We start from the raw sequence: 24,581 nt of genomic DNA on the forward strand, positions 1-24,581 counted from the left end.
CGTAATCTAAATAAAAATTATGGGGAATACTAAATTTTCAACTTTGAGGGTATGGACGCGGTAGCTAAGGCCACCAGCCAAGTCTCGCTTTAACCAAGCCGCATGAACGTGCCTGCGTGGCCTATAGGGTAACGTGAATGCAAGAAGCGTCCTGGCGGGCTGATTCTGATATCACCTTCCCATATAAAAGGAGAGGCCTGAGCGGGCAGCCCCTGCGAAACGTCATGTCAGGCAACGCTACGTCCAGTTAGTGATCGGCCGTGTCAGCTGTCAGCGCCATTATCGTGACTTTTCGCTCCCAATTCGGCAACGCCGGCGGACGACCGCCGACTCCGGATTTTCGGTTCACGGGGCCTTTATAGCTATCGCGTTAACAGCGAAGTTCAATACAGAACGAACGAGCTTCGATGCCCGTTTCGAAATTGTCGAAACGAAGCGCCGTGCGACGCAGGTTTACTGGGAAAGACGCGAAGAGTCTGCAATGCTGAAAGCTGCCACGCGATTTATTTTCACGCCCCTCCTTTTATGAGCGTCTCGTTCGTGGAACAAAAGAAACGAGGAACGAAGACGAGTGCAATGGCCCCTCGCGGTGAACTGCTGCTTTTGAGTTCACGCTCCTTTCTTTTCTCTTCGCTTTTCCGTTTTTAAAATTGCAAATAGTACATAAGCGCTGATATGTGATAGCAGCTGCTGCGGTCGACTGCCTATTTATGTGGGGGCGCTTTTATTATTTGCGCTGGATACCAGCCTCAAGCGACTTTTTTTTTTTTTATTTCTCGTCGCAGTCTCAGCAGTCAGCTGGCAGAGCACGGAGGTTACAAACTTTCGCTATCTTTAATTTTTATTCCAACCTCCGCCTTGCGATTTAAAAAAAAAAAAAAAGGCATCCTCTCCTTATTCGTTTATTCCCTCATAGAAATGCGTGCACAATCTAAGCACCCGTTGACAAACTTCACTCATGTCAAGAGCTAGCAATAAATTCTTTCCAGACAAAACGACCTCTTTTATCCAAATTGCCATTGTGTAGCAAGCTGAGTGGCTAAAAACAATGCAACCGTGCCAGTAGCTGCACGTGTTGTTCTTTGTCTTGCTTCGCGCAATTAGCGCGGCTCGCAACAAGATATTAGTGCTCAGAGTTTGCGGAAATTTTGAGCCGCTGATAGGCAAGTCCCGTCACCGCTCGGTGGGAGCGTAACACTGATGCCAAGCGTTGGGGTGAAAAAACTTATCAGCACCGGCAGATGCCTATTTCTATCATTGCGGCCGCTGCGTCAAAAGCTGCCATGGCCCTCGTTCCTTTGTTTTCTTTTTCCTGCTGCTCTCGCGATAAGCGGCCTGCGCGTCTTGTTCGTGATTTCTGGACGAGCTATCAGGCGCTTCAAGTTACTATCTGCAAAAACCAGCGTCTTCACATCGTCCCGGCCCCTCCCCCCTCTCACTTCGTCGCTATGTCAAATATTTTCAGACGATGAAGACCATTCCGCCTGCAAAGTAGGCTGAGCGATGAACCTCGAAGACACGTAAGTTTGCGTCTTTAATTATATTTCGTGTTAATATTGAAGTGATTGCTTCTGCCTTTGTAGTAGTCAGAGCTATTTCAAAAGCTCAGTAGACAGCAGCTTGGGCCCGAACCAGTTAAGACCGTCGGTTATTGTGCCGCGTTATGCTGCCCACCATGACGCTACCCACCGCTTTGATGCAAATCCCCCTCGGCATTCGCCGAATGGTTTCTGCGGGTGCGTGCCCCTTGCAAAACCTCTCACAGCCTGATGTCGTTTCATAAAGGATCGAGGCACAGAACAGTTAGTATGAAGTTGACTCCGAAGCTAGTTCTAGGAGAGACATAATGATCGAAGTGCTGCGCGTCGAACTGTCTGAGCTCGAACCCGACGAGTAAATGTCATTCTGTTTCTTTGTGTATGATTTATTGCTCGCTACGTTCAGGCAAAACGAGTGCGATATGTTCTGTAAGTAAATATTATGGGGAAAGATTATATATATATATATATATATATATATATATATATATATATATATATATATATATATATATATATATATATATATATATATATATATATATATATATATATATCCATTGGCTACGCTTTTTATTTATATACTTTGTTGTGCTCAGCAGCTGTTAGGGACTTTGGCATTGACGTTGATGCGTACGCTGGAAATGGCTCAATAAATGCAAGCAAAGCAGCAATGGCGTCTAGTTGGCCTACCATTTCAAGAATTTACGCGCTACGATATACACAGATAAACAAGAAAGCAGGAACCATGAGCTTGTCCTGTGTACGTGGTTCCTGCTGTCTTGTGTATATCGTAGCGCGAAAATTCTTGAAAATGCGCAATAAAGACTGAGGACAGAAGAGCAAGCGTTAGAACTTCCTCTTCTGTCTGTTACTTAGTGCTGGGTCTCCAGAATGTTCACGAAACGCCAACTCGAACCGCTCCCCCATTTTAGCATTAAATGTATATTGCCCTGTTTTTTTTGTTGTTTTTTTTTTTTTTTTTGCTACAGCATCATATTTTCACAGCGAAGAAGCACAAAAAAACATAGAAGCGTCCTGCATTACCGATACTCTACAGGAATTAGACCCATCCCTACCCCTCCCTCGTGTCATTGGGAACATTTCATGTTCCTTGCTTGGACCAGTATGCTCAAGATACTGTTAAAAAAATGTATTCGTTCTCTATGAACACTGTTTCTGCTTTGAATCCCGAAATTTGTCTTTCGCCTGATCAAAAAGCAATGCTATATTCTTCGTTTCACACTGATGCTTCTCAATTCGTTTGCGCTTATGTGACTTACAGAAACTCGGAGGAGAATAAGGGATAAGTAATGCTCCCTGTTAAAGTGAGCGACAACACGACCGAGCGAGCGGTAATTTTATGCGTTTTTGTGCTAGTGCTTGCGTGCAGTTAAATTGCAGTAACAATGCTGAAAAGAAAAAAACTTGTTTTGGTTACGTAAAAATATCACACTATTCTAAGCTCTCATAAAAGCAAGTATTTTATAGGCGGAGAAGAAAAAAAAGAAGCTAGAGCCAACAATTGCCGACTTTATTTCTGCAATTATATGAGAATTGAAGAATGTAAGCGCACTTCGTAGCAGTGGCTGAGTACATTTCGTCGACTAAATTTTCTCGTTTTTCTGCTTGGAAGAAGTAGATATTCACACTCGAAATAGTTCACAGCAGGTTGGGCGTTCGTTTATGTGATCCATACTTGCACTAAAAAAAATGTATGCGTCATATTCCCGGTGTCGAAAGCCCACGGTTGTAAATGTTCGTGTTCGCAAGCGCAATCGGCCGTTCTTTGCAAGATGCCAAAGCCATTCCTACCGGCCCTCACCACTAATGTTTAGTGGGAAAAAAACTTTTACAATGCTTGCTGCATGTTTCAAACCCTGGTGCCATACTGTGGTGTGGACAATTCTGGCCGCGTTCTAGATCTGTAAAAGAAAATCAGATCACGGGGGGACCGAAATTGGTCTGTGGGGATAGGGTAGTGCGTTCGAGACAGAGACCATTGTCACCGAAACCTAGACTTTTGCAGGCGACGAGAGACCAACACACTAAAAGACGAAAGACCCTCCAGACAAAGATGGCCAAAGTACATAGAAGACGAAAGGCCAACACACTAAAAAAAAAAAAGAAAAAACGAGTCCTGAAGTGAAGTCCGCGCGTCGACACGGACTTTTTTCATCCGGTTCCCAGTGGTTATACGCTACACCGCTATACAGTTCAAAATGACGGCCGCCCGTACTTTATAATGACTACGTCAAGGATTTGAATTGAGTGCCGGAAAAATTTATAAATCCCGTTTTCTCGCCGATAAATTCATAATTTGCTGCCGAGAAACTCCAACGTACCCGGAAAGAGTCAGAGAAACAATGTTTAGTGATAACTATAATTGGATGCAGTTGTACTCGGTGCCCCTTTAAGGCCAAAGGCGTCGTCCCAAGTCCCTATGCTGCCCTTAAAAAAAAGAAAAAATCGTCCAATTCTGGTTAGGCCGACTTGCGCGGGCATGTGTCCTAACAAACTGAGCGTGACGGAAGAAGGAAAGAAACCTCGAGCAAATGAGGCTCGATGGTGCCAGCAAATGCGAAATGCTTCAGGCGGAGTTCGGAAAGACTTCGCGAATGAAAATTAGCGTGCATGAAATTCGTTTACGAGCAACAGTCCCTGCGGCAAAATCAAAAGCCGTAGAGCAACCCGGAACGGGACGAAGCTTACGACAGGAGATTATCTCGGAAAATAAAGGTCACAACTAAATGGCTGGCAGAGGGGTTTGATGGCGAGAAGTGCTCATTTCTTTTATCTTGCAAGCGCGGTCATGGATGCTTGTAGTCCTGAATTAGTAGAGTTTAGCGACCTGCGGCAGCTTTTTCTGGCGTTGATAAATTTGGGGTTTAGCTGACTGCGTGATCTAATGAGTAACGAGCGTTTGAGTACACACATTGTGCTCGCTTTGGTTATCTCAAGAGTGGTTATAACACGGTGCACATTGTTCGCTTTGCAATGTATGCCGGCAGCCAGCTCTATATATTTTCGGGCACAAGTATCAGCCGCTGCTGCGCAGTACGTACGAGCAAGCGGCGTCTATTAAAGGGCGGCCGACTACAAATTGAAGTTGTCTTGCATAAACTGATCACCGCATTTCATCGACCGTCAGGCTACTTTAACGAAAAACGGAGCATTCGTTGGCTAATAAGCGCCAGAGAGTGAAATTCAGGCTCCGGTGCATCACCACGTCACTTCGGGGGTAAAATCATGGGAAGACTGTTTTTAGATGCATAGCCTAGTGCTCTCGGTTCGCATGTATGCCAGCCTTCTGATTGAAAGGGAGCAGAGTTTATTTATTTATTTATTTATTTATTTATTTATTTATTTATTTATTTATTTATTTATTTATTTATTTATTTATTTATTTATTTATTTATTTATTTATTTATTTATTTATTTATAGAATACTACAGGCCCTGAAATAGGTCCAAGCAGGAGGGGGCAAAAAATACATAAAAGAAACGCGGCAAATTGCATCGCAGAAAACTTTAACAGGACATAATTAAGAACAAGGAAATGCAACTCAGCAACTACTCCGCCGAGGTGGCGCAGTGGTTACGGCGCTCGACTACTGGTCCCAAGGAAGCGGGATTGAATGCTGGACTCGCGGCGGCCGCTTTTCGTTGGAGGCGAAAAGCGAAGCGCCCGTGCTGTGATGGCAGTGCACGTTAAAGAACCCCAGGTGGTCGAAATATCCGGAGTCCTCCATTACGGCGTCTCTCATAGCCTGAGTCGCTATGGGACGTTAAACCAAGCATATCAAATCAAATGAAACAACTCAGCAACTATCAATAAGCAATTTTGTCAATGACGTCAGTGCTGTTTACACCAGGTGGGAGTTCATCGCATTTAGTTATTGTGCGAGGGAAAAAAGGAGTATTTAAAGGCATTGATTCTAGCGATGTACGGTTTAGTGATTCTGTGGGACGATTTCGTGTTAGCCGGGTTGTGATCGGCTTAAGAAATAAATCAGGGCTCATAGAGAGTTTATTTTTGAGCAAGAAAATAAATTTCAATCTTTGAACTTTTCTTCGCGTTTGCAATGTCTGTATGTTGTGCCATAAGAGTGGTTGGAGAGTCAGTAGAACTATATTTATTAAAGTTGAATCGTGCAGATTTTCGCTGAATCATTTCGAGTGCATCAATGTTATGCTTTGTGTAAGGGTCCCAGACGATGCAAATGAGCATTCAAGTTTGGGCCTGATGATGCATGTGTAAGAAGTGCAAGATGCCTGGATTGTTGGTACTGCATAATGAAATAAAACAGCGCAAGGAACGGGACACGGAAACGGCGCCTGTGTCTGTTTCCTTTCCTTCGTGTTTCGGCCCGTTCCTTGCGCTGTTTCATTTCATGAAGCATGTGTAAGCTAAAAAGGTTTGCACTACAAGGGGCACCTTTTAATCTGTGCCTAAGGAGACAAAGTTATTCCAGCTTATGTCAGCTGAGAATATTGCTTATAGTAACACCTAGGTATTTATATTCGCTGACTTCCTCTAGCGGATGATTTGGAAGGGCACGTGGAAAGGATTTTTGTTTAGGGATTACTTTCATTCTGTTTTGTCATTGTTCAGCTTATTTCCCATCGACTGCACCATGAGTGAATGTGCAGGAGGTTGGAGTTAAGAATGTCTTGGTCGTCATAGGATCTAATTTCATGAGACAAAACACAATCATTGGCAAAAAGCCTAATTTGCATTGGTTCACTAATTACATCCGCAATGTCACTGATGTAGAGCAAAAACAATAACGGACCCAATACACTTCTTTGCGGTACACCAAAAGTGAACGGAAGGCAGTTGAACAATAGGCATCAATACTGACGAACTGGGCGTGGTTACAAAGGTAAGCGGTAACCCAGGTAATTATGAAAGAAGGAAGCCCGATGTATACAAGCTTATGTATTACTTGGGCTTGTGAAGCGAGGTCATAGAGCACATTGCACAGCTTCAATAGTGTTTCGGAAGGCACGTGTTCGTTTTAATCGATTTAGCTTTAGTTTTAGATGCAAGATTTTACGCGTAATCCAGGGATATGTTTGCGTGTTTTCTTTACTTTGTTAGGTATAAAATGTTCTAGGCAGTACGTGCACCTTTCATTAAATCTATTTCATAGTACAGCAACGACATTCCCTTAAAAATCACTCAGGCATAGGTCAAGATAAGAAAGTATGCTTTCATCCCAGGCACGCGAGAAATCTTTCACGCACACACAGGCGTAGCATGGTGAGAGTTGAGGAGGGGAGGGGGGTGAACGCTACATGAACAATACAGCATACCTTGGTCAGAAAGGCAGCTTTCCACCGAAACGGAGAATATTTGCATAGATCGGCCGACAAAAACGACACCAAGTGCACTCGACACACGTGGGTTTTGAATACCAACCTGTTGAAGGTTGCGTTGCAACATGCCATGCGTGCCTAGGCCGGAATTACAAACAGGACAATTCCAATCAACTCCCGGTAGGTTGAAATCGCCAAGAAGAATAATCTTTTCATGAATGAATTTGGTCATATGATCAGCCAAATCAGAAAAACAAAAACCACTGTGATGAATCAGGTGGTCGTTAAACCGCAAATAACAGTAAGGGCCGGCCTCAGCAGCACAGTTTTAAAGAGACGCTCTCGTGATCATGAATATGCGGCAACACAAAAGCTTGAATACTGTACTTCCCCAAGACTGTGCTTCCCCTGCTTGCTATGTATTGAATAACACTCCTTTAGATACTGATACTTCGTACAAATATTTGGGTGTGCATATTACTAATGACCTCCGCTGGAAGCAACATATTGATTACATTATTAACAACAGTAACCACATGCTTGGGTATTTGCTCCGTAACTTTTCGAAGGCACCTGTTTCGACTAAAATGACTATGTACAAAGCATTGGTACGTTCAAAGATTGAATATGCTTCTGCAATCTGGGATCCCGGTTTCACGAACTTGAAATCCTCACTTGAGATGGTTCAAAATAATTCAGCGCGTTTCATTCTTTCCAATTACAGTCGCACTAGCAGCATAACTTCAATGAAACTAACGCTATCTTTGCCATCTCTCGAGCTTAGAAGGAAAATTTCACGTCTTAGCCTTTTTCACAAAATTTATCATCATAACGAATTGAGGCATACTTTCATTTCGCAGCCATCGTATCGCTCCTCCCGCGTTGATCATGCTTACAAAGTAAATGTCATAACTTGCAATTTTAATGCCCTTTTTCATTCCTTTCTACCTCGTACGTCAGTAGAGTGGAATCGCCTTCCGCCCGATATCGCATTAATCCAAGATCACGATTCATTTCACTCATCACTGATGCAATATCTTGAAGCTGATCCCTGACACTTTTTCCCCCCTGACTATTATCTTATTTCCGTTTTTGGTTTTTCATGCTTGTTTGCTCCCAGTGCTGTTGTTCTTTTCGCTGTATAATGCTGTTCTCTCACCGCTTATGATTGTTTTCAATTTATTCCGCTTGTATAACTTTCTTTATTGTAAGATTGTTTTCGTTGTTCTGTATTCCCTTGTTCGTTTAGCCTTTGTTATGTTTTGTTCATTTAGTGTTCTATGCGTTCTATCATATATGATGTACCACTCCCCTCTGTAATGCGTATGCGCTTGAGGGTAATAAAATGAAAACACCACCACCTATTGGTCGTCTATCGCAGTGGTATACGCTATACGATGGGAGGTAAAATTTCAGCATAATCGATTTGTTTCTTTCAACCAAGTTTCAGGATTTTAGCAAGAGTTGTTGTCTGGCTAGTTGGCTTGAATCTTGTAAAGCCATGAAAGGTTATGCTCAAAAATGACGACACGAAGAAAGACACGAGAGGACGAGCGCGAACTCGTCCGTTGCTCTCGTCCTTTCGCGTATCTTTCTTCGTGTAGTCTTTTTTGCACAAAACCTTACATGGTATTACAATAAGGGGATTATAATCTAAGATTAGAGCTTCTAGTGGATTGCTTTTATTTACTATACTGCGGGCATTAAGGTTCAACAGGCGTAGATTCTTGCCGCTGGGAGGTTGGCGTCACTCCGTGCCTGAACTTGACTGGCGATTGGACCGTTGAACACTTGCACATGTGGCGTAGTCCCTTGCGTAAATTGCACTACCCACTTTCAGTTTATTGTTTATCAGGGCGACCTATTTCCTTCTTGTTTTTCGTGTTTGGCACTAGCTCAATGAAGCTTTCTTTTGCGCAGCGTCTCGCGCGTGTAATCGTTCTGAACAGATATGTCCGTTCCTTTAAGTTTGAATGCGTTATTGCATAATTTCTTGTTTTTCGTTCTGGAAGACTATTATGAACGACCTTTGCTTTTCTGGTTTTCCACTCCTATGAATTGTTCCGATCGACTGGCACGGGATGCTATCGTTTCAGTAAATTTATCGGCAACTTTTTTTTTTTCAGTACCGACAGTTTCATTCGGGTCTTCAGATAATCCAAAAACTATCACATTATCACATTTGCGCCTGCTTTGATCCTCCAGATGAGTGATTTTCGTTTGAAGTTTATTTAGTGTTCCTTCATGCTCTCGATTCGTTGTTATTGGCATCAGGAGGGTTCTGAACGTAGCCGGAAATGGAATTGTAGGTAGGTGCACTGAAGGCTCTTGTTTGAAGTCTTCAAAGTATATGCATTGGGTAAAGTTTAGTAGTGCGCGATGTTGCGGTCGATGCTGGACTTCAGTTCTCAGTTGTGCGATATAGCGCATTATAATTGAGTATGTTTAAGCTAGTGTCTCATCCCACGTTGGAGAGCTTGATGTGGGGATCATAGATGACCAACTGTGAAAATCACGGGACATATATGCTACAAGCCAGGTCTTTTCTTGTGATTTCTTCTTGACCCCATGGTGACTGAGTACGGGGCCAGGAAATGTAGAGTTACGTCTAGGCCTTCTCTTGCCTCACGTTTATCATGATAGTCATTCGTCTTTACGCACCTTTTATACTTACATATGAGCTGACGCTTGCTGACCTTACATCGAAGCCTCCACAAAGCTATTTCATAGGCGTATTAACAGCACCTGTCTGCCGTAACCGACCCCTGCCGTAAGTGGACCGAAAACAAGTTTCACGTGTGTCTCTGGCAGTTTTTCTAGAAAATCCGCATTTGCCGCGGTGGCTCACTGGTTAGGATTCTCGACTATATTGAGGTTAGGGGAGCCGGGTTCGATCACGGCTGCAGCGTCCGCGTCTTCATAGAGGCAGAATAAGCGACTGTGATAAATGTGGAGTGTATGAGAAGAAAATCCAACTGTTGCAGGGAGCATTTAATGTAGAAGGGCTTTCTGGGTACTCTCGCACTAGCTTTTCGCGAAACGACGATTGCGACAACAGATTTTCGTCCGCGTTGAGTTCACAAAGGGCAGTGACAATTGTGGCAGTGACGCAGTATCCCAGACCGTGAATCGGCGATCAACGGGGGTGATGATCGGTGCTGGCATATTGCCAGCATCGAATAAATCGCATTATCTGTGGAACATAAGGACTACCTTTGACTTGACGACGCGGAATGACGCCACAGCAGTTGCGGAAAGGGCAGCGTTGTGTCAAGAAGAGCGCATTCAGCTTGCATGGACAAGGACGTCATCATAATGAAGTATGTTTATGGAAACAAAAAAAAAATTATGTAGCGTAGATTTCAGGTTAGGAAGTTAGAGAAGAGGTCATTGTGTTGCGTATTCTTTTTATATGATTATTCGCGAGTACGCTTTGAGAGAGAGAGAACGGGTGCTTACCGTTGGCGCAGCTTTCGCAGGGCTGTAATCTTCGTTGCACTTCGATCCGAAAGAGAATTCGGAACGTCTGTGCACGTGTATGTGTGCTGTGCCCAGTTGCAACATTGAGCTGGTCCTCGGTGTCGATAATACGAAGTCGCGTGTGAAAAATTGTAATTTAAGGGCCGTGTAATGCGTAATCTGCAGCCGTAATTGGTGGGAAAGCCTTTCTGCAGCATGTCGCACCCATTGCTTAGTGGGTGCACTTGCAATGGGGCATTCCCGTAGATGCTACTCCAGTGCTACGAGGAAGCAATCGCAGAAATGCAGCATTTGCTGCAATTTCCAGCTTGCTTTGTAGAGCAGAAAAGAAGTCCGCGCGACTGAAGGTTCTTGCTAGTAAATACGGGTTACATGTGATGTTTCGGAACTCTGACCGAGTTTTTTTTTTTTATATCCTTGACAGTTTTTTTTTTATCCTTGAGAATTTCGTTCGACAAATAGTTTATTCTGTGGGTATTAGTGCGGGTTTTGCGGATATTAGTGCGAAATAAATAGGCTCGTTTCATTCGCAGATGGTGTTTTAGTAATGCCTTTGCACATGTGTTCTGGCGAACAACAGCATCAATGACCACTCGCTATGGATAAATCATATATTACACTCACTGGCAGGGCCACAGCCGAAGGGAGCGGGGTGGGGGGGGGGGGGTCAGAACTTCCCTCCAAATTTTCTGAGCGCTGCATCTGCCTTCGAGGTCTCCGTTCGGCATTTTCTTTGGTTCGTACTTCTTTTTCTTCTTTTTCTTTTACCAGTAGCGTACAACACTCCCGAAAAATATTTCTGGCTAAAGCACTGCTAACGTGCAATGTGTTTACCCATCCTAATGATGCGTCGATGAGTTAAGCGTGTCGGAGAAAACGGTTGTTTTTCTCCGTGAACCCACATGCATAAAAACTTTCTTTTCTAATCGTGCACTGCGGTCTCGAAGTGCACAAAAGTAACCCGAATAGTTGCCCCCAATTTGAAGCTCTCTTCTCCAGTGGTACACATCGGCTGGAGAAGTACACATTCGCAGACAGGCTTAGAGACGTAAAACCCCTCTCATTTGAATTTTGTGCCGAGTCCAACGTTTCGCGAGACTTCGTTTTTCTTTTTTTTTTCCTTCTCCTTTTCCACCGCTCACGGCTCGCGACTTCGTGAGCAAGCTCGTCGCTGAAGAGAATAGGCACCCTGGTCGCCGAGACGTGTGAGGTGCACCAGTAGGCGGGATTTCCCCGCTTTTCTTAGCCATCGAGTTGCGCTGCGGTGCCCTTCCAGCAGCAGCAGCAGCCCGAGGCGGCCTTCGGCGCCGGGAATGTGCCAACTGCTTATCCGCTAATTTGCCGCCGTCGGCCCTCAGGCTCGGGCGCCGAATCTACTCGTACTCGGACGTAAATGATTGCCCCCCGGTCGCGAAGTCCGTTCGCAGCTGACGTGTATCGGTTGGACAGGTGGGACGCCTGTTACTCGATACATTTTCTGTGCTCTCCGCTGTGGGGAAATGGCTAGACCCGGTAGCTATATATTCGGTGCGGCTGGCGAGTGCTAACATGAAGGTGCGGCGGCTCACAACTGCTGCACCACTTAATCGGGAGGACAACGGAGGTCAGGTACTACATATACTCGGTCATAGATCAAGGCGTGTCGATTCCTATTCTGATGCCGTCACCAAGCAATTCGAACTTCGCTCCCGGGAAGAAAATAGCGCATTTACCGGGGACGTATTTTTGTTTTCTTGCGTAGGTGCTTTCATTCCCCATGCCACACAATGCGTCCTGGGCAACTTTCGTCGCAAGCCTGTCTGCTGAATGCGACCCCCGAAGGACTCGCTAGCCTCCACGAATCGCTCTAACACGCCTTGGAAAGTTTATTTCAGCTCTAGTTTGTTAAACAGCAGGTCATCTTAAATAAACTAGTCGGTACTCGGTGCCTGCAACGTTGCTATTGTGCAGTGCGCGCAGAAGCAATTTTACCGCAATGCATGCAATGCCACGTGCACCCAAAGCTGGGATTTGAATTGCAAAAAAAAAAACAAAAAAAACCTTCGCTGCTTGTAAGACGCCACATTCAACTTAGTGAAAGCAGTGTTTAAGGATGTAAGGCTGCTATATGTGCAACCACCTGATTTATTCGAAAAGGTGCAGTATAGTTTATCCATATCAGCCGTCGCAACCCTATAACATAGAAAGAGCTAGCTATAAAGAGCTCATTTCCCTGTGCCCCGCTGGGGTGGCGCGCTCAACTACTGTTCCCAACGGTGCGGGATCGAATCCCGGCCTCGGCGGCCGCTTTTCGCTGGAGGTGAAAAGCGAGGCGCCCGTGGGCTGTGCGATATCAGCGGACGTTAATTAAAGAACCCGAGGTGGTCGAAATTTCCAGAATCCTCCTCTACGGTGTCTCTCATAGGCTGAGTCGCTTTCGGACGTTAATTCCCACAAACCTAACCAACCATGATTTCCCTGTGCACTTGCCAGTCCGTCAACAGTTCTAGTTCTGCATGAGCCACGCGGCTACGCTATACTATCGATCTTTCAGAATGACTATCCTCGCATTTATCAATTTGATGGTATCGTACATTAAAATGCTGACCTTTATTGTTCACCTCCTGTCTCCTATTTTTGCTCTTTTGTATGTGACCTCAAGCGACGGCACTATGTACTATCATATCAGTAAATCGCACGGACGAACAAATCCGCGAGAAGTTCCGCACGCATATTTTATTTATCAACGCTATTTTTACACAGTTTCAATGGCTGATGAAAATGCAAAAAAAAGTAATTATGCTACTGTGGTAGAGGACAATAAAGGATTCTTCCTGTCGTTCACAGTGCGCGGAATGTAATAAAATACCAGTAAATGTATACGTGTAAAATATGGCGTCAGTGAACTATAGGATAACGGCGGCGAGTGTGATGCGACTTTATAAGGGCCGCAGGTTGGATGGAGCGCTAATTACTAGGTGTCGCTTCTTGAAGAGAGGAAAAAAAAATAGGACCATAGTTTTTCTTCACTGAAGAGGATGCATATCATTTGCCCTAATTAATTCGCCCACATTTAGGGAATGTGATGCGGGTAATTTGAGCAAATGAACCTTGACTCCTTTTGTGCTCATTGGACACTTGAATGTTAAGTTTAGTGAATAAATGCAAAATAATGCACGCAATAATCTATCTCCAAGTTTTGTTCTGACGAATTAATAGTAAGCAATAAAGTTTTCACTATGTGGTGAATTCTTTTAGTTAGTCTGAAGGGCTCGACTTACATACAAATGTGCATCACTGTGCGTCGGAATGCCGCACAGATTACATAATGCGTTCTTAATCTTTTCATCGTGACATATGAAAGCTCCTGCAGAAGAGAAATAAGGATATTCATTTTGAAAACAAGATTAATACAGAGAACCTGTATAGCCAGTTTTCCACTCCGCGAACAATACTTACTGCCTAGGAAAACATCGGTCGTGTGAAAAGCGAGGCGGCATATCGAACTGTGGACTTCATGAACTATCGGTCGTTCTTATATCGATAAGGTTGCTAGTTTAGGAGCTGTTGACGAGGTGCGCAGTCACTTCTTTGCTTTCTGCGTGAGGTTGTGGCAAAGCGCGAAAGCTCTATATACGCGGGATGACAGCGTCGCGAAAGTGATTATTCAGCTGATTAGACTGGGCCTACAATGGAAAGTCGTGTTGCATGGAAGTTAACGAAAATAGCCTTTTTATCATCATTTGAACGAAGACTCCGGTTGTTACTTCCACGTATATGGCCTCAGGCGGCCTCTATAGGATCAAATTTATTTTCTCGTTCCGAGTTTATTGTGATCTTATACTGTACACTACGCGCAGTCGAAAATAGTGAATCCCCTTATGTTCGACTCGCTAGGCATCATACCGGTTGCCGATAATTTGAACATCTAGCGGAATTTATGTAAGAGATAGCAAATATTTACGGAGTACCAAGAAGAATAGTTCTATCATACTGAAATGCATATTCTGACAATCGTATCAATATGGTGTGCTACCTCAGGACTGGAAAACTGATGTAGTCATACCATTCATAAAACCGGAGATAAACAGAATTCACTCTCTCGCATCCCTGCCATGCAAAGTATTAGAACATTTAATATTTACTCCTCTTGTTCACTTTCTTGAGGATAACAACTTCCCTCGAACGAAAACTTGGTTCCGAAAGTTTTTCCCTTGTGGCACTCAACTACTTTATTAGCGACTTACCCTTTTATTTCGACTGCACTTTTTCAACAGATTTATTTTTTCTTAACTTTGCTGAAGCGTTCGATAAATTTAATAACTCGCTGTTTTTACCTAAACTTAGTGTTCTGAATATTTACCCTGCAGTTGTTAACTCGATGCGTGAATTTATTTCTTCTCGCGTTTAGTTTGTCCGCACTAATGACGCTAATTCCTCTACTCTACCAGTTAGTTCTGGGGTACCTCACGGAACGTTATACTTGGCTCCCTGGTATTCCTTATCTCTAGAAATGACTTAACTGTGTGTGATTTACTGTAAAATAGCCAAAGATATCGATATGCATTTTCTCCAGATTGGTTTCATTTCGTTTGGTTTATGGGATTTAAGGTCCCATAGTGACTCAGGCTATGAGATACGCCGTAGGGGAAGGCTCCGGAAAATTTGACCATCCGCGATTTTTTCACGCTGCTGAATGATCTTAACCTGTGGTGTGCGAATATTGAAAAATTTCTAATAGCCATTCCAATATCCACGTGTTGGATCGTTCGAAGAAAGCAAATAGTGCATTGCGGAAATTGTTCGAACCAAATCGAATATCAGGTTTTTGTATAATGTGCGAATAATTGACACGATACAGGTTGTATAAGGCCTGCCGGGGTATTTATCTTGGACCGCTGCTCGAAAACCAGGGCCCACACTGACTCAGTACTATCCTGCAGACGTCCGTATGCGCGAGATGAAGGGTTCAGCGCCTCGTGGTTCGGTCGCACGACACTGAAACATGACTTCTTAAGACTGGGAGATGCTACAAGCATTCGGCAAGTTTATCAACCTTGGCTTAATGCTCAGTCTCACAGAATATTGCGGAAGCACTAAAGCGTCCGAAGCTGCGAAAGAGCTTTTTTTTAGTCTACTCGAAAGAATGATCGAACGTTCGGCCGGGATGATTCCTTTGCGCCGTCATGCGACAAAAGCAAAAAGGTCCACATGACCACAACCTGCATAATGAGCTGTCGCTCCTCCGTGGCTGAATTCATGTCACAGCCGACCTTGTTAATATGTTGCGCGCTTGAGAGCAGCACAATATACTGCAAGTGACCCGTGACGTTGCTTTTTTATATTTCACTGAATTTATTTTGAATACAGAAAAGAGGAGTGTGATATATTTCATGTAGCACATAGTTTTTTAGTGGTTGCTGAAGGTGCTCCACAGCTCTGTATGTCACACTGGGGGTCTGCAGTCAGTAATAAAGAATTTGAGTAGTTAGCTTGGCTAATCGCTTAGGTAAGCGGAAAATAAAAACTAGCATGAGTTATACCTCTGTCACATGGGTAAACGCAATGCCCATTGAATCAATGGCCATCGAAATTTTCGAGGGTCCTCGAGATACACCGCTGCGACACGACGAATTTCAATGACCATTAAATATAGTGATCATGTGATCCGACAGAAGGCGCCACTGGTTACATCCGATAAAAATATGAAGTGAAGCAGGGTAAAACGAGGCTGATATCGCACTGAGCGCTGTTTTAAGTGAACGTTCGTTCGGAGAAAGGTATTCAAATACCTCACAGCTCGTCATAACCCATAGGCCCCAAAGGCAAGCAACAGTAGATGGACGATGGGCTAACAATGCGCGATCGTCGCATTCATTTTGCGCCGGCGATGCCGCCACAGCTCGACGGTCGTCTTCGCCACCCTCATTGTTGCTATCGTTAGGACTTTTCAGTCTGGTTGTTGCGAATCGCGCTCAAAGGCGAACATGAGAAAAATGCTGCAGCACGCCACACTGCCAGAGAAGAACAGCCAGACATCCTAGAACAGCGTCACTTTGTTTACATCTGAATACCGCGCATTCTGGACAGCGATCATTTTGATTTCCGAAAAACGAGCTGACAGACTGGTTAATGTCGGACTGTGACTGGCGGTTATGGACTGGTTCAATAGTTCAATCCAAAAAAATGTTTTGTTTCTTATAAGTTTCTTGTTTTTCACCTCAGGTTGAGTGCAGTGCTGCTCTCAATTTCCATTGGCATTCGAATGGCCATTCGCGAACCTCGCTGAGCCAATGCCGATAGAGTTAAGTGGTCATTGAAAACCATTGTGTGGCCGTGGCCGATCCCCGTTGAGTTCGATCTCCATCGCCTTAATGTACATGGTTCCGGTTCAATGCTCGACCGAAGTTCCTTTCATTTTGAAATGTTGGCTCAACTTACTCGGGTTCTTTTTGTGTACACTGTGTTCTGCAGGCGGTTTCGAAGCCTAGGAACAATGTGGTTGACTTGGATCGAACAGGATGGTACTACATAAGGTTACTTTTTGTTGCACGGGTTCCTACACCACTGTCGACCACGATGGAAGTGTAGGAATTCAATCATGTTGTGCGCGTCAACCTGATTGGCAGAGTTCACAATTGCCTTTCCTATGGTGGTGTAAATAGCTTGGGAAACTGAGTGTAGGAATACCGTTTTTTTTTTTAAAGGTCCAAAATTTTAAGACAAAGGCAACTGACGTTAGATTTATTTTAGCCCCGGGGCTGTATTCGAGGTTGCCGCGGACACCAGGAAAGAAGGGGCAGGGTACTTCAAATAGTTCACCAATTAACTGATTACATTCAAAATTTCACATAAAAGTTTTAAAATTCTAATTTAAACATTTTGAGTTTTCATTTTAGGGTTCGTGCATTTCCAGAATTGCAGCTCCTTCCAAATGGTATAGCCGCGAAAATAAAATTTCCTTAAAATAAGTAAATATATATATATATATATATATATATATATATATATATATATATATATAATATTTCGCTCGTTACAAGACCCAGAAATATCGCCCTGCTAGGCAGTTTCACACACTGATACAGCTCCGCCGGGGTGGCGCAGTGGTTACGGCGCCAGACTACTGTTCCCAAGGACGCGGGATCGAATCCCGGCCTCGGCGGCCGCTTTTCGATGCAGGCGAAAAGCAAGGTGCCCGTGTGCTGTGCGATGTCAGTGCACGTTAAAGAACCCCAGGTGGTGGAAATTGCCGGAGTCCTCCACTACGGCGTCTTTCATAGCTTAGTCGCTTTGGGACTGTAAACCCCACAAACCAACCAACACTGACACAGCGCCTGTGACGTAGATCGGTCCACCCAAAAATTTCGTCACTCAGGGCGCACGGCGGTTCGTTGTCAATCGTTTCGACCACGGCTTCGCCGATGGCCGCTATGTCGGTGTACAATGCGCGCAGATATTACGCTTGCAGTCCGGCCTCAAAGCGCTCATATTGGACGAGCGATCTACGCCGGACTCGCCGCTGGCACTGTGTTCTTCGGTGAAACTGCCTATGAGGATCACATATGGGGGGGTCTTGTAACGCCCGCTACAAACTTTTAAGAACTTTTTCCGGGCTATGCATTTTGGCGGACGAGCCCCAATTCTGCAATTACAACATACCCCCTGAAATAAAATGTTAAAGTTAATTGGCTCATTTAATCAATTAGCGAACTAATTGGAGCCTTCTGCGTCTTACCTGGTGTCCACCTTAGCCCCCATTATAACATCAGGGTTAAAATGATGTTACCCTTTTTAAAAGCTTTGACCATAAAAGAAAAAAAAAAGGCCTAGTATATCGTGGCCTCAGCTCTTCGGGCTATGGCGGCGTGAATTAAGCAGTTAAAAGCCGTGCTCCCGCAGGTGCCCGCCGGAGCCGACTGAGGACTGGGACCTGGAGGATGTGTGCACCGTGCTGGGTGTGACACTGCTGCTGACTGTGGGGCTGCTGGGCGTGCCCCTGTGCTACTACTGGGACACCCGCTGCGTGCTGCTCACCATCGGCTCGCTCGTGGCGCTGTGCCTCGTGGCGCGCACGGTACACGAGCGGCGGCGGGCGCACCGCGAGCGAGACCTTTGGCTCTCGCTCACCGCCTCCTTCCTGCTCAGGCAGAGCTCGGAGGAGCTCCAGCCCTTGACGGGGACCAAGTGCGCAAACACCGTCTGAGAACCATCAGCAAGCCGTGCGTTACGCCGACTGCTTTCCGAAGTGAGACGGGCCCTACGAGCAGCAAATGCCGCCGTGAACAGAACGTGAACTCATGTCATTGGGCCGAGGAAGGCCTGCGTGCGGACTTGCGCAAACATCAGTGTGAGCGGAGCGTGTTAACGTTCCGAAAATTTTCACGAGAGGTCTATCATCTCGGAATATTTTAATGGGAATAATCTCATTCCCGCACATTTTATTGCGAAATCTCTTCCGTTCCTGACCAGCATGAGATCTGCGCCTGACATTTTTAGTCTGGTCGGAAGCTATGCATAGTTACCCGCTTATGGAAACGGAAATTGATCGGCCGCTTAATCGCATTTACACGTACTTCACGGCTCAGTCCTGAAAGTTGAGGTTACTACGAATGCAAAGGCGAGACTGTCGCGCTTCATGTTAAGGGAGGCTCTCCTGGCACTTCGCAGGCACGGCGAGAAATGCTTGTCCCACGAGTCTCCTTAATCGCTCCGTAGAATGCCACCTCTCGGCGTCTGCCACTGCCTTTTCTGTGCAAAGCTTCAATGAAGGCAAATTACTCTCGCGTAGTTTAGCTATTTTACCAAGTTTTGCCCCTCTTACTTACAGAATCGAATCGCGTTTTGTGGTCACCTTTGATATTTTGCATCGCAACATTAAACCATTCACATCATATTCGTGGTAGCTGTATTTTATTTTTATTCTCGGACCATGCTATTAACCTTGCAATGAATATACAGTCGGAAAATTTCGACATATGGTCTTCTACCTATAAACACAGTGCTTGCGCACAAATTTTATCCCGATACCTTATCTATGTACAGTCTTTTTCAAAAATATACTGCCCAAGGGTTCTGCTTCTAAACCCCGTAACTGGGCTCCTTACGCATCTCCACTGTTCGAAATCTCGTAGGTGACAAGTCTATTCCTCACTCTTCTCTATGCTTACCTATATATTCCAGTATTGCTTCTAGGAGCCTAGTTACAGCGGTTAGAAGAAAACCCCTTGGGCCGTTTATTTTTGACAAAGAATGTACATTATAATAGTGCCAGCCCCTTTGCAGGGACCGTAGAAGGGTGCAATTTACATCAATAAACATCAGCATAGTTTCGAACAGTTATTTGGTGGAAAACATACTGGAAAAGAGAATTATGAGCACACACGGTTGGATGTGCAGTACATTCGAAACATTCATGGTGGCTCAACTCTGTCAAGCTTGGATATGCGTAGCCAAAGCTACCAAACGGATTGTTCACAAAGTCCGACTCGAACGTTCTGGTCGCCGATGCACTGGCTGCAAACCGTGTGGTGCGATCGGTGATTCGGCGCGTCTTCTTGGCGTCTTACGAATCTGCTTGCTCCATTTGACCGGCTTCTTATACTGCTTCTCGCTCTTCCCTTCTTCCCTTGTTCTGTGGCTCGGAGCAACTAGTGGCCGGGATTACGGCGCATGCGCAGTAGTGACCAGAGAAGCTTATCCGCAATCCGCCTCTGACTATACTTAGTGTAGCTTTCGCTACGAAACGTGAAACGACAAGAAGCCTTAACACAATACGTTCTATATCAATGTCTAGAATTCAGCTGCGCCGTCGACTTCAAACAGTATTCTGCCAAGATCGTTCTGCTCGACAACCGAGTGAGGAAAGAACGTCAAACCTATATCAGGAACTACTGCATCGCGGGGACACTGATACTTCATGTACTCAAATGGGTTGAGTATGTTTTAGACCGCCTGCCTATTATATCAAGCCCTGAACTCTATTGAACCTCAGCGCAGCTGTTAAGCGATAAAAAAAGATTACCCTTCTTCTCTTGGCACGCTGTTACAAGTCTCTTTCGACCGAAAACACACCAGAAAATTGGAAAAAAGGCTCCTATCGTTCCTGTTTTCGGGCCAGGCAATAAAAAAAAAATTTGTCGACGATTACGTTACTTCCTAATGCGAAATTTGAGTGCAGCTCATCAGTTGTTCCACCTTTTCGATAGATTGAGGGAACTATTTCGAGCAAGGCATGTATGTACAATTGCAGACGTTTTTTTTTTTTTTATTTTTCACACATATTCCTTCAAGAAACACTCCTCGTTCTTGACTGTCATGAAGGAAGCTTTGTGGTCCGAGAGAGCAATTGAGGTGTCGGGAGCAAGCGCGTGGGGCCATAGGAACGTTGCGCGGCGATGAAATAGCAGCGACTGACTGATGTCGCTGACGCTGCCAGCGAGTCAAGTCAACGTGGGTCTTCGTTTCGGCTCAGGATGCACGTATCGCGATCCGCTGATGTCGAACCGGCGCTTCAGCAGCAACCGGAGAACACCGTCGCCGCTACTCAGGAAGAGAGAGAGAGAGGGGGGGGGGGGCGCTGCCCCGGCTGCGGAGCTGGTCACGAGGGACAACACCAACGGCGACGACGACGCGAAACGCAGGAACGGGCGCCAAAGCGCCGCGCTCTAAAATTCCTGTGATAAAGCCAGATTTTCCTCCCGTGCAGCATGCAAGCTTGTCGAGCACATCATCGCATCGAATATTATGTCATATTACAACATTTTAGCTCATTTTCCCGAAGCAGCAAGGTTTTTGGATCGGGCGCTGGCGTGAGACACAACTATCTGAATAGCTGGTCTTCATCAGTCAGTTCGCTCACATTTGCCGATGAATGCCACCTTCACTGATGTCGTCAAAGTATTCCATCACTTCTCACATTATACTATTTACGAACTTACTGTATTAATTAGTCGAGCACTATCATTTAACTGGACCAAAACTTGTTTCTTCCCAAACATGTTTGACGTTCTGCAGGGCTCCGTACTTGGACCGGTACTTTTTCTTGTGTGCAACAATTACTTCAACCTTGACCTGAAATCACGCATCAGGATATTTGAAGATGTTTGTAATATTTACCGTTACATTAGAAGTCATAACCATGATATTTCAAAAGAGGATTTAAATACTGTCTGAGATTGGTGCATCAGGTAGCTAATAATTATTATAATAGGAAGACAAAAGCCCGAACATTCAATACAGAATGCCAGGTCGACGTACACAATTATATAATCAGTAATAACGTCATTCAAAACAGTCTCTATAAAATTGCTCGGTCTGTAACTAACGTTAGAATTAACGTAAAACATCCATATTTATTATATTATTAATAAAGCATAAATAATAAATTCATGTATGGGCGCTTAGCCTGGTTCTAATTAACCCACAGGTTGCTGTAGCATCGCCAATGCTCCCTTTGTTTGTAAACACTGTGTTAGTCTCTAACACCGAAGCTACACTTCTTTCTTAAATTGCACTCGCAAGATCGCAACTTGAATATGCATCCATTACTTAGCCTCCCCATAAAGCATATTTAATCGATTCTATTGAATTAGTGCAAAACAAAGGAGTTAGTCATCGTCCACTATTACTCATACCTTTCTAGCGTCGCAACCTTGAAAAGTCGTTTAAATATTCTCCTTTACAAATCAGACGAGAAGCGCGCTCCTCTCTTACGGATACATTATGTTGTGATTTCTACTTCTTTGGCAAAACTTTTATTCCTCCTAGATGTCAGGTTTCATCACGGCTGAATATTCCTTTTCAGATTATGGCTATCAACGAACGAACAAACAAGTATTCACCATTCCTTCTGTTCCAGATTGAAATAGTTTGCCCAATGCTGCGACATCTAACCCTTCTTTTGTCAATGCCTATGAAACACTGTAATATTAACAAGTGTATGTTTATTGCATCTATATAGTTTATTTTTATATGGGCTGTTGACTGCGGAAAAGTGTTTTTATTCTTTATTACCATATTTATTATAAAGTGTGTCTTATGTTTTCCTGTCTCTCCTTTTCTCATGTACGCGCTGGTTGACTGCGTGTGAAATGTCTGTACAGACTACGTGTGTTACAGTTTGCAAGATCCTATTGTGTATTTTCTGCCGCATGAGATGCCCTCTAGAACCTTTAGGACATGTGAATAAATAAATGAAACGCATTTGAAACATTGTACTTTAGCTAGAATTGAAGCAGGCGGTAAATGGGGTTCTACGTATTTTAGCGTAACCCGACCAAAATGTGACATATCCTTGCGCTGCTTTTGCATTCATCTCACATATTTCGGCAAAAAATGCAAGCGCGCAGTTTTATTTCTGGTATCGACCTCATACGTATCCTTTTCATAAGCTCGAAAACCAAAGCCATGCGATACTAGCTAAAAATTCTGACGGCACTTTGGACCCCTAAAGTATGATGAGGCGGAAGCCACTGAAGCGTGGTGGATCGCAGCCCTTCACTATGGCACCTCTATCTCCCTCTCTTCTTTCACTCCCACCTTCCTCCCTTCCTTTATGGCGTGGTACATGTGTCCGCGGAGAATTATTACAGATACTGTGCCTTTTCTATCCTGTAGATCAATTGCAAACGCCGCTGAGTCCTGCTGTAGAATAACGCCTCCTACACATCTGGGTCTCTTCTGTTTGCTGTGTGGTGCGGCTTTCGAGGAAGGGCCAAATGAAAGGCGCCGCACGGACGCCCGGCGGGGTCAGCTTCGCCTGTGCATGAATCACGTGGTGACGTCATGACCTGTCGTGACGGTACATCGCGAACCCCTTCTCGAACACAACCAGCATTGCATTGTATGCATCAAAGTTCACTGCCGTTCTATAATTCGTTTACAGGAAATTAAAGGCGCAGTATCTGTTACTAGTGGAATCCCGCTATCATTCTCACTGTAGACAAGGAGAAATATGATGAACGTTTCAAGATCCGGGGCATGGCGCAAGTGTCTCTAAGCTGGTGCACCATCTGGCCGAAATGAGTACTAGGAGAAAAAAGAGGCTCAGCATTTCGATTCAACATACGCATTTCTGCACAGTGCAAGGAGGAAAATCATGTCAAAGGGTTCATGGTCCTGTTCGATGGCCATTAAGACACGCAAAGTGTGCGAATTCAAAATAGTCTTTCTTCGGTGTTCTCTGCAGAACGTCCCAAAATAATATTGCATCTTTGCTGGTAATAAACAGTGTTCGGTGGTTTCAGGTTTGTGACATAGCCGACAATTAAAGAAGAAGCGAAAATGTTTTTAATTTTTTTGTGCAGCCACACTTTAACAGACAGAGCTTCGGCATAGAGTTTAAAGACAAACTTTTTAGTACAAAGTGAGATCGGCGTTTTGCGTACCCTTTATAACACAATATGCCCCATGCAATTAGAATAAAGTGAACGATATAAGGAAGGCGCGAACAACATAGATATCAAATCTTTGTATACACTTTTCTGTGAAACAGAGAATAAGCACTCATAGGAAGAGCGAACTGCCAGAAAACGCACTGAATCGTAAACATCTTTCATAAAACCAAATAATACGGGCCGATCGGTAAAAGTGGAAGAGGCCACCAAGTTGGGAAGAAGCTTCACAAAGTTAATTTGCAGGGATGCTGTAGTAATTGGATGGGAGCTATTGCGGAAAAAGAAGAAACGAGCAACTAACTGTCTGACATAGAGATGTGTCAAACCTAGTCTGCCGGCAGAAACAGGCCTGAATACGTTATCGCGCAGCATATGCTCAACACTGGAGAACCATATGAACGTCGCAAACGTTCGGTGAAAGCTTTAGATGTAATGTTACTTACGCAGATGGTGACTATTAACCGGACTGGCTGTCATTGTTGATGTGTTGTGTTTCCTTGCCACCGTTTTAGTGAAGTTGTTCTTAGCCGTATTCTGGTTGTGTGATGTTGTGTTGTATGTTTCAATTGGACTTTTCGGCTACAGGCTTACTACTTTGTAAGTAATGTATATAGGAGCCCTTCCTGCATTTACAGGCATGTAATAAATACCAATTGGTGATGTCTTAGCTTGGTTTAGCCTGGATATTAGAAGCGAAAATGTTCGGCGATGCCATGGCTCAGCTTGTGGTTCCTTTGCGATGTTGATCCACTACACACACTTTCAAATGGATTATCTGGGAAGCGAGGCTGAAACTCACGATTAGCATAGCCAAGCTCACTCACCCGAATAGGTTGGTTGGTTCACAGGAGGGAAAGGCGCAGTAT

The 24,581-nt window shown here is 44.5% G+C and overlaps 1 protein-coding gene across 1 annotated transcript; it reads left to right on the forward strand.

The window, feature by feature from the left end:
- Window positions 1-1,366: 1,366 nt before the first annotated feature.
- On the forward strand, window positions 1,367-24,581 carry LOC146202817 (uncharacterized). Its single transcript, XM_084588350.1, has 2 exons — window positions 1,367-1,520; window positions 18,221-24,581. The coding sequence occupies exons 1-2, from the start codon at window positions 1,504-1,506 to the stop codon at window positions 18,522-18,524; spliced, it is 321 nt and encodes a 106-aa protein (XP_084444476.1). The 5' UTR covers window positions 1,367-1,503; the 3' UTR covers window positions 18,525-24,581.

Source organism: Amblyomma maculatum, chromosome 1 (assembly GCF_055883805.1).
Source record: "Amblyomma maculatum isolate TAMU_Amacu chromosome 1, ASM5588380v1, whole genome shotgun sequence".
In the NCBI taxonomy this organism is placed as follows: Eukaryota; Metazoa; Arthropoda; class Arachnida; order Ixodida; family Ixodidae; genus Amblyomma; species Amblyomma maculatum.